We start from the raw sequence: 10,586 nt of genomic DNA, 5'->3' as shown, positions 1-10,586 counted from the left end.
CTTTTGTCAGTCAGTGATATCCATATTCCTTGTTCTTATTTGTAAATGAATAATATATTTCTTTTCTGATGATCTATCGACACTCACAACCTTTCCTTGCGATCAGAGACAAAAAATAATAATTAAAATTGATAACCTACAAGTAAAATTTGATATTAATATGGATGATTTCTAACTTGTATTGGGGACAAAAAGTTTGTGATGCATGTGAAGAATCACACCACCTTGATGACCAAGGAACACTTTTTGATCCGCCGTACCTGACCTCGTGTGTGTTTTGTCCCACCGAGGACACTATTGGTTCGATTCTGTAGGGCCCGACTGATAGCTTGACCACTGGGAACCCATCCTTTCCTGTTTGCTACATCTGGCGACTCACCGCATCCGCCGCCAAAGCGGCGGAATTTAACTGTATCCCTTTTACTTTTTTTTTTTTGCTTTTTAGCTTTTATTAACGCTTTGCCGAAAATTTATCAACCCTCCATCGTCCATCCAACGGCTGATGTGCGTGGAGGCCCGTTAAGTCATTTCACATGCTGTAATCTTTTCCTTCGCACGACAATTAAAGCAACAATGAATGACATTTCGTACAGTGTAATTAGGTCAAATCACGAGAAACAGAAGTCATTTGGCCGGAAATTAACTCCGCCCTCCTCTCTCTCTCTCTCTCCCTCCGCCATAAATAGCCTACAGTTTCCACTTCGAATTCGAACCCACGCCTTCTGCCTCCCCCGCATCGCAGAGAAAGCTCGAGGGTTGCCGACAATGGCGTCGCACTCCTAATCGCAGCTCTCCTGCTCTTGGATTTTGGGTGTTTCTCTGGTTCGAGGTGTTCCTTCCTTCTTGTAAGATTGTTTGCAGAGATGGCGGCCACGAAATGGAGTTCGCAGACCAGCGGCTACGAGACAGCGATTTGGGCCACCAAGGTCGCTTTTTGCTTCCTCGGCGTCGTCTCTTGCGGCGCCGCCGCCAGGGCTGCTGTCCCCGCCGCCGCTGAAGTCCTGTCCTCCGCCCTCCCGGGCTTTTGCGCCTCCCTCCGCTCCTGGCTCGCGCCGCCGTACCTCCTCATCGCCGTCCATTTCATTATCCTCGCCATCTGGAAGCTCTCCGATCAGATGCAGCACCGCGAGCAATGGGCGGTGGAGGAGAGGACGGCGGAGCCCGGGAGTCCCAGAAGGTTCAAAACTTTCGAGCCCGCGCCTACTGCTGGCCTTCTCCGGGGGCCGTCGCCGGGTATCTTGCCGCCTCCGACGACCATGGCGACTCCAGCACCGGATCCCGTTGAGCGCTCGCCGTCCGAAGCATCGTGCCTCACGGCGGAGTCCGGCGAGAGGTCCACGGCTTCGTCGGCGCTTGCGAGCAAGAGGAGCGTCGAACCGGAGTCCCAGAGCAGCATGACGACGGTGGAAGAGGAGGACGAGGCGGTGGCGGTGGCGGAGACCGAGATCGAGTCGACGGATGCCGCGAGGAAAATGATCGGGGAGCAGTCGCCTCCACCGCCACAGCCACCGGCGGCGTCCGCGAGCCACGACGAGTTGAACCGGCGATTCGACGATTTCATCAAGAAAAACCGGGAGCAGATCCGGCTTCTCAGTAGCCGGCGGTGGCAGTAGAAGATGGCAAAGGCAAATGCACGTCAACTGATCTCCATCTCCTCCATCATCTTCTTAATAGCTCTTTAAAACCCTTCCAATACTAAAAGGTAATTGCTGTACGACAGTCTCCAAAACTACTTCACATCCGTCCTCTTGTGACTGCTGCTTTATGTTACCTGAATTCAGACATCTCATTCATGGCTCTCAATCTCTTTCGTCTCTCCTGTCTGCATTCTTTCTTCGTCTTTGGATTTCAAGTTTCGTCTCCCTTGAGGATTTCAGGATCTGTTCTTGGGTTGGTGTTTGTGTGGATTTGCTTACTATTTGATCGAGGAGATCATACTAACTCTTGTGTTCAACAACAACCTTTTGCTACATTCTCATTTCCAGTATAATCTACTCCAACAGAAGCCACATTTTGGGGAAATTTCTCCATATGAAATCGAACAAAATGAGACCAAAATATATGATAGAAGATGATGGTGATGATGTCCTTAGATCTTCATGCTTTGTCTTTTGTCAGACATGCTTTTCCTGCTTCCTGCACTCTGTGACACACTTTTCAGTACAAGCAGTTGCTGCTTGCTAGAAATATGAATCACCACTCCTCTTCATGTGTATATTTACATATTAGTATGAAGAGCTTAACTGCTCTTCCAATCATTTAAGAAGCAACAGACTGAATCAGAGAAGGTTTCACATGATATCATGCAAAAGCATTTAATTTGTTACCTCTTTCCAGCCATAGGGATTCTTTTGCTGTATTTAATGTATAAACAGACACATTATTCTCTTCTTTTTTTCAGAATATATATATATATATATATATATATATATATATATATATATATATATATATATATATATATAAAGTCAAAGAGTCATCAGACAGATCTATTATTCTTTTAAGAACTTGATTACTTGCCTAAAAATATACAGCCAACACTTGATATAGGTTGCTGATGTAGTCCCAAACTTTATTATGTGTATGCAAATGCTAACTTGGGAAAAGATGAGAACACATATTGTCTGATCTCATCAAAATGGCTGTCCACTATGCTACTATATTTGTGAGGATAAAAGGATCATTGTTAACCTTATCCCCATCATTTCCTGTAATGTCAAATTTGTTAGAATCATAAAACCTCAGTTTTTTGTGATTGTTTATGCGCTTATTCTTTAATTCTTTTCCTATGTTTTTATTCAAGATCAGAGATTTCAGTTTTAATAACCTGTTACTGTAAGAATTGGTTTGTTGAGGATCCACATCAGTTTTGCTCACAGGAACAGTTCCATGTCAATATTTGCAGCCTTTCACTCAGTTGTCTCTGACCATGGTCCTGGGGTGGTTAGAACTCATCTATCATGGCATTGACTGTGACCATTCACTATTTCAGCAAGGGAAGAACTATGTCTCTATCATAAAGAAACACAACAGGGACTTCAGAATTTAATGGATTAGGATGATCCACTCATTTCATATATTACTATGCTCTTCTTGCAAGAAGAAAGACATTTCTTACTTATAAGAGTCCTGAAACTTCTTGTGTTCTTCTACAAACCAAGAGGTCATTTCATGAATTGTCTGGTCATCTGTGCCTATCGAAGTCCCAGTCTTGATTCAAGGTGACAATGACAGGTTCACTTTATATAAACTTCTCTTTGTCTTAAGAGAAACTTGTAATGATCCCCACAAGGAAGAGCACATCATTTAAGATTTTGACCTGTTGCAGGTCTGCAATGCATGGCTGATTTAAAATGCTTGTGTCATTGATTGAATCACAACCATAATACTTGTTGGTTATAAACATTCTTAATCTCTACACTTTTTGCTATTCTCTTCATCAAATAGTAACTGGCCCTGTTAACAGTGAGCTATATATTATAAATGGCCAGTGCAAATTCTAAACCAGTGTTTCAGGACATCAAACTATCAGCAGATTAGTGTGAAAGAAACCAGAATTTGTGGCATATGACACAAGCTAGCATTGGAAGAGATAATACCTTTGTGGTCTCTCAGCAAGGTTGATGGTGAGTCTAGGAAATCTTCAATTGGAAGAACTGAAAGGCCAATAGCTCTGAGCATGCAAAAGATAACAGCATTCAATCAATCGATTAATCTAATCAATAACTTGTCATCAGTCTTGGACAAGTTGGTTTCCAAGTCCAGCAGAGAAAGATCCAGCTTTGTGTGTGTGTTGATGGTGGCCTGTCACACTCCTTGAGAGGATCCTTTGGACACTGTGCTGGTGTCCACTGCCTTCTATACATGTAGTTTGGTAGAACATGATCTGTCAAACAAACTCAAGGAGGAATGGAGAAGAAGAAAGCTGAGGCTGTGGTCCATGGTAGGTTCAATTTGGAGCATCTTGCCTAGAAAATAATTATTATTATATGATGTCACAGGAAAGATCTGAAAGTTATTAAATACAATAAGAGAATATTTAATTGCTCTCAATTGAAATGCTTGTAAATAACTATTGCAAACAGAAATAAATATTGGGAGATCACCTACAAAGTTAATTGCTCTCATTGAAGAAAAGCCTCCGAAATGGAATTCATCAAAGCTTGTCGTTCCAAACATGAGAGTTCAACTACAAATGAAATGAATTCTTGAAATATGATCGAACAGGTCAAGTGGAACAATCAACTGCAACAACAGAAGTTTCAGAATTGCAAATAGATCTAACCTAGAATGAAAAGAGCACAAACAAAAATAGTTTCCCAAGAACTGAAGGCATACTGGCACCATCTTTTTATATAGTATATTTGAGATCAACAAATAATCGTAGACTATGGCATGCTTGAAACGAAGTAGATTTAAAGAAATCATGGAATTCCTTTAATGATTAGAATGATCTATATAACAGATTCCTTGGACACATAGTATCCAGTATCACTAGTTTAACTGCTAAGCCAATGGGGCTTCACATGGTTGCAACAGGAAATGAAATGAGAGTAGGGCAATCTTAATTCATCTTGCCGGCAGTGTGATAAAGTTCTTTCCATTAGCTGCTAGCCAAAACCTCGTCTACTTCTGTTTGCCTATTAAATCAGAAACATCAAATTAGTTCTCCATTGTCCAAGATGCAGTTCAAGCAGAAATAGTCAACTCATAGAGTTACCGGGAAAAATTGGCAGTTGACAAACAGAGCAATGTTCAGCAACTTAATTAAACTTCGTATTATCATATAGATTCTGAAAGTCACTAACTGATGCACCAAGAGTTGTGAGTCAGACTGTCACACACCACATCATAAATATTTGTGGTTTGTGAATCTCATCCAACCTGAACCACCAAAAAAACATGAGAGACCCTTTAGTAGTTTCAACTAAATTGACTTTGTCCAACTATATTTGCAAAAACATCTAGCAACTATGCAAGTTTCTACAGTATGAATATCTCTGTAATTTTGCTTATTCTCAGTTATAATCAATATTACATTTTTTCCTACAAAAAGAAAGATATACACAACCGCTTACATTCAGCGAAGCTGAACAACAAAACCAAACAAACCCCCACCTCATGCTTGTCATTCCAGATGAATGACGACTGTATCATTGGTGTGCATCAAACAACATTTACTGTAATGGTGATAGTTGGATGAGACCATTTAAATTCATATTATCATTTATGAAAACCGAAGGAAAATACTTCATTATTGTTATATAAATATGGCCAAAGGTGGAGAACCATCAAGTTAGAAATAAAGTGTGACGGCCGTGGAGAATGTTGCAAGTTGATATATCATCAGATATTTTGATCTGTTACATTTGAACACCTGCTAAAGAAGAACCACATAACACACAAAGCTACAGCAATCAGTAGGCAGAGTCTTCCAGGATTATGAGAATTTGGAAGTGAACTACAAGTTGACTTCTCTGACTCCTTGTTATTTTTAGTTTAAACTTTTTTACTGAAGTTGCTCCAGATAATGGAAAATATAATAAAAAGAATTAAGAGCTTGTACCATGTCTGCAGTGCAACCTCTAGGTCAAATCTTCACCATGTGAGCTTCTGCCAATGAAGAGTCGAGATCTTCTCTTGACTGAGATTTCCGGCTCGAAAGTGTTGCCTGACCCCGGTGAGGTGGCCAGAAGGTTCCCGCACCATTGCCAAACTGCATTTGGCCTAAACTACCAGATGAAGAACTATGAGAAACAACCAAGGGATGCACAGAAGATTCACTAAGCTGTATGCTGCTGCCTCCCAAATCATGTCGCATGCTAAATGGGTGCTGCCCAGAACCACCAATTGTAGGACTGAGTGGTGTCTTTATCCTTCCATCACCTAATATATTAAAAGAAAAAAACAAATTGAAAAGGATCATATGCTGTTTTTGGTTTTTTTTGGTCAATGAACAATAGCAACATGCCAATAAAATCTTCATTTGATTAATCTAGTTACGTAACAAAAAAAAGCTGATAATTTTGAAAGCAATTGGCTTCCAATACTTTAATAAATTTCCATCATTACAGCAGAATTAGTAAACATCATTTGATCAAGCTCATGAATCCACTGGCTTAAAAACAATTGAAATGGTACACCTGCAGAATTCATGGCATTTTCCTGGACTTCAGAAATTTCTACGGATAGAAAGATGTTATTGGAATCATCATACAGCTTGACAATCTAAAATTATACTGCTTATCAATCATGCAGGAGCTGATAGAGGCAAATATCACAAAAATTCAAATAGCCTATTGGAATGACTTTAATGTCAACAGAAGTTCGTTCAGAAAGCATGAAATTAGGTTCTTTACAGAAAAGGAAGAGGACGTCAAAATAGAACCATGAACTTTAACTAAAACACCAACCAATATCAACTGTCAGTCTCAGAATATTTACAGCACTATTATCCTTTACTCTGAAATATTTCATCACCCAGCCACCATAATTACAAGAAGAGCAGCAGTGTTTTTCTATTCTAAAATGTGGCAAATAAGGAAAACTATGTGATAAATGTAGCCAAGAAATGCTAACAAGCATCATTTCTGGATTATGTAACAGCCAAAGGGAACTATTCTGGAGACGGATGAAAAAAGGCTTTTTCTTGGCTCATAAAGAGAAGATTAAAGCATATGAGAACCAAAACTATCATCAATGGAGAAGCTTACCTGAAATAATAGGACTCCACCGCTGGAATTTGAAAGGGGAAGGGATATTAAGAACAGAGTTTGTGACACTGTTATGCTTGAAAAGTGGGAGGTATGATCTTCGGGAAAATCTTGGAATCCAGTTGCTTGCACATGATAGTGCACAACAAAGTAATACAACTGACATCAAAAGCAATAATAGAGGAATAGCCGGATGTATGTCTGCATGTACTATATTATAACCCTGTGGTGGAACTCTGTTGGACAATGTTTGTCCAGCCTCCAATAAGGCTACCCCCAAGGTCCAAGTAATACTACCAGAACCAATTATAACCTCGCTATCTTTAATGTGCAACCCATCCCTCAAAAGGGATGCAACATAAGGGGCTCTAAAGCAATATTGTTCTATGAAAGGTTGTGGAGCAACACTATTCTTTGCAACTTCCCATGTTTTTCCACAAAAATCCTGACCCCTTTTTAGCACATCTTCAAGAGAAGCCTCAGAAGACAAATTAAAAAACCGAAAAACCACATAGAAACCTGACATGGCATAGAATTTCCCATGTGGATGAGGCAAACCATCACTGAGAGCACAAGGTTTAAGTTCACAGTCAACTCCAGAACTAAGGTTAGACCATGCAGACAGATTAACTGTTAATTTTGCAAGTGCACTGCATTTATCCCATTCAGGAGCACCAAGCAGTTCAACAGTTGTTCCAGTCAGACCTTTGGTCATGGTTTTCCCTCCAATCAAAGGACTTCCTTCTAAGCTAGCTGAAGTACAGCGAGAACATGTATACTCCTCCCTATAGCCAGTATTTAAGCAAGGATGTTTAAGCTGTAACTTGTCATTATTAATATTATCTGTCGTACCCACGATCTTTCTGAAAAGATGAGCCACAGATTTGTCAAATGCATCGTTCAATCCATAACCTGATAAAGAATAAGCACTAAGATGGTGACTAGCAGATGCAATTCTCAATTCTATGCCTGTGTCATCTTGTGTGGGCGTTTCTGTTTCAAAAGTAACTTGCAATGATGAACCACCCAGGTCAAGTGAACCATATGTTTTTCCAACTGGTAAAGAACCCAGGAAACCCATACGATAGTTAAGAGCTATCCACCCATAATATGCTTCCTCCATGCCAGATATAATCTTAACCCAGTCTCTCCTGCATAAAAATGATGAATTCTTCAGAATGGTCCATGCCTTCTCCAGCAGCCACTCTGAATCAGAACTGGGTAACCTTCGAACTCCTGCTGTAGCATACAGAAACAGAGATGTACCTTTGTGAGCATGTTTTGGTATTTGCGTCTCAGCCCACTGAAGAAGTGGCTGCAAAGCAGCCCTTAAACCAGATTCGTTATGAACAAGTTTATGAAAACCAGGCTCCGTTTCCATACGATGATATGCACGACCACTTTGTGTTGCAGGAGTTCTCTGAGGACCTTCAGGTAAAGACCTTAATGCAATAGGAAAATTTCTAGTGCCTTCATTTTGATCAACAGCCCACTTGTACACATAAACCCGTGTCCCAGTACTACCACAATCGAGTACAATGGTATACTCAGATGCCTCACGTGACCAATAAGTACGAAAGAATCTTGAGAATAGTAAGATCAATGAGATCAATAATAGAACTGTAATGACAAATATTGTTGCTCGTACCCATATCTTCCGTTTGGTTGGTGTTGACGGAGAGGATTTCTCCTTCGAAAAGCTTGATGCAGCACCTTCCCTTTGAAGAGCACGAAGATGTTTTGCACGTCCATAACTCCTATCATTTACAAGGTCATCCACCCCTCCTGAATTTAATTTAGAGAATGATTTTAGATCTTGCAGAGACAAGGAAAGCCGCATGCTGTCTTCCCTTTCAGGAGTGATATAATAGAACTTGTTTTAGCAGACAGTGGATGAAGTACTGCAGTGTCACTAAATATCATTTGCCTCTGGTTTGTCGCCAACACCAAATAAATATGAGGAATCAATCAGCAACTTTGTGATATACAACTTTGTACCTGAAAATATATTTGTTATCAACTACAATGACTGGATTGATCAATAATACAAAGATAAACAGCAAGCATCAGATCAGAGGCCATGCAGCTATAAGCATTATGCTGAATCTGAAAACTGTGGAACTTTCACAAGATTGTCACTACTTGTAATGCCAACCAACAAAAGTGTTGACCAAACTTCAAAATGATAATGCACAGTGGATATTAGTTCTTTCTTCTCAGATGTTGTGGACATTAGTCTTTGCACCCAGATGGCATCTTTAACTACTGACAATAGAATTTTGGATAAAATTTCTGAAAATAATAGGTAGTAATAGCAAGAAGCAATGACATATAAACTAATATCTTTTTTAAAAATATCAAAGCAGAGATATGAAAGTTTATTTTTACTGACAAATAGACATCATAAATTATTTCCAGGATGAAAAGAACAAGCTCATTTCACTAAGATCTGACAAAAATATCCTTACGACACCAGAAAAAGCTTCCCATCATTATTGCAAGCAAATGTTTATAGAACTTCGACAGAGTATAGATGTATTAGAAGGGATACGGAGCATGCAATTCATCATAGAAGGCATTTACCTACTTAAAAAGAACTGGGTGATAGCATAAAATTGCAGATTATGGTCAATCTAGCCAGCAAATTATCAGCTTTGTCTACGATTCTGGTTTTCCTTAACTAAGAAGCAGAAGATGATGAAGAGGGATGACAAAATGAAAAGAAGAATAAAAAAAAAAAACTATGTATCAGAGGAGATGCTGAAATTGATTGATGTGTTCATTAATCCTTGTAATCATCAAATCTATCATCTTCCACCATTGTTGTAATGTTTATTGTCTACCACCAGTAAAACAAAGAAGAAAGCATGTTGATGTAGAAAACAGAGATAAAAACTAATCCTTGATCTCTTAGGAAGTTGGATGTCATAAAAAAGAAGGAAGAGGTCATAGGATATGAGAATAATGTCAAGTTCTATGGGCATCCCCATCACAGAATTATTTTATTTAATTATTATTATATTACCTCAACACCTCACACTTCACCCACAAAGTGATTAAAGAAACATTGAAGTTGAAATGGGTAAATAGCTATCTTAAAAAATAGAGGTGATTTGTTTTCAATTCATATAAAATTTATGTATTAATACTTCACTGCATTAATACTTAATAATACGATTATAGTAGTTATACAACAATCATTTTTAATGAATCATTTTGTTTTTTCGTTGTAACCTTCTATGCCTATTTTGTTTTTTCCATTTTTAATTTCATATGACTTTTCAGAAAGTTATATATTTTATCAAAGATGAAGGAAAAATATTAAACTGCATTCTATAAGTTCTCGAATATTCTGATTTCACACATCTCAAATTACGAATATAAATCATCCTCGGCCCTCGCAAAGTGCGAGGAAACTAGAGTAAATACACAGACTATCTAGCAGATAAGGAGGAATTCAAGGTCTCCAGCTACAAATCTAGCATAAAAAGATACAGTACCTCGGCGATCTATCTTTGAATGGATCCCCAGGGAGCCCTGGAGATCGGTGGCTGTGACGGAGGAACCCAGCAGAGACGTGGAGATCAAGGAATGAGGTGCGGTGGGAGGAGAGGGTGAAGATCGGGGAGAGAGGGCTGAGCTACGCCCGGGATCTGTACGATTGGCGCGGGCAATCGTCAAAATCAGAGGAGACGGAGAATCCAGGTGCGGTGGCGGCGATCCGCGGATCGGAGGAGACAGAGAGCAGGGTGGCGGCGTGGCGTGGCGTGGCGGCGATCCCCCTCCGAAGCGAGGAGTTTTGTGAAGAGGGGAGGAGGGCTTTGGAGAGACAACGCTGTACCTAATTACGTATTCCTTTTTTGTTTCTTACAA

General features: G+C 39.8%; 2 protein-coding genes across 6 annotated transcripts; one reads left to right on the top strand and one right to left on the bottom strand.

The window, feature by feature from the left end:
- Positions 1 to 34: 34 nt before the first annotated feature.
- On the top strand, positions 35 to 1,803 carry LOC108953451 (uncharacterized). Its single transcript, XM_018829461.2, has one exon. The coding sequence runs from the start codon at positions 864 to 866 to the stop codon at positions 1,611 to 1,613; it is 750 nt and encodes a 249-aa protein (XP_018685006.2). The 5' UTR covers positions 35 to 863; the 3' UTR covers positions 1,614 to 1,803.
- A 1,541-nt stretch (positions 1,804 to 3,344) lies between these two features.
- On the bottom strand, positions 3,345 to 10,586 carry LOC103979902 (probable apyrase 7). 5 transcript variants are annotated; one of them, XR_010486246.1, is made up of 5 exons: positions 10,214 to 10,586; positions 6,714 to 8,711; positions 5,567 to 5,886; positions 4,107 to 4,189; positions 3,345 to 3,968 (listed from the first exon to the last, which is right to left on the bottom strand). XR_010486246.1 is itself a non-coding variant. In XM_065105302.1 (4 exons), the coding sequence occupies exons 2-3, from the start codon at positions 8,551 to 8,553 to the stop codon at positions 5,591 to 5,593; spliced, it is 2,136 nt and encodes a 711-aa protein (XP_064961374.1). In that variant the 5' UTR covers positions 8,554 to 8,711; positions 10,214 to 10,586; the 3' UTR covers positions 3,345 to 3,968; positions 5,567 to 5,590. The 5 variants fall into 5 exon arrangements, 2 of the variants coding, with proteins under 2 accessions (XP_064961374.1, XP_064961373.1); XR_010486245.1 differs by having other exon boundaries at positions 4,111 to 4,189; XR_010486244.1 differs by lacking the exons at positions 3,345 to 3,968; positions 4,107 to 4,189 and adding exons at positions 4,328 to 4,640; positions 4,721 to 4,884.

The sequence above is a fragment of the Musa acuminata genome, chromosome BXJ2-4 (assembly GCF_036884655.1).
Source record: "Musa acuminata AAA Group cultivar baxijiao chromosome BXJ2-4, Cavendish_Baxijiao_AAA, whole genome shotgun sequence".
NCBI lineage: Eukaryota > Viridiplantae > Streptophyta > Magnoliopsida > Zingiberales > Musaceae > Musa > Musa acuminata.
The sequence above is the reverse complement of the archived record's forward strand: the minus strand, read 5'-3'. Positions and strand labels throughout refer to the sequence as shown.

Excerpts from the sequence above, each read along its gene's own strand:
- LOC103979902 (XM_065105302.1), bottom strand. The coding sequence starts at position 8,553 with ATGCGGCTTTCCTTGTCTCTGCAAGATCTAAAATCATTCTCTAAATTA. Across the intron at positions 5,887-6,713 it reads GTGGAGTCCTATTATTTCAG|GTGATGGAAGGATAAAGACA; the intron begins GTAAGCTTCTCC and ends TTAATATATTAG.
- LOC108953451 (XM_018829461.2), top strand. The coding sequence starts at position 864 with ATGGCGGCCACGAAATGGAGTTCGCAGACCAGCGGCTACGAGACAGCG.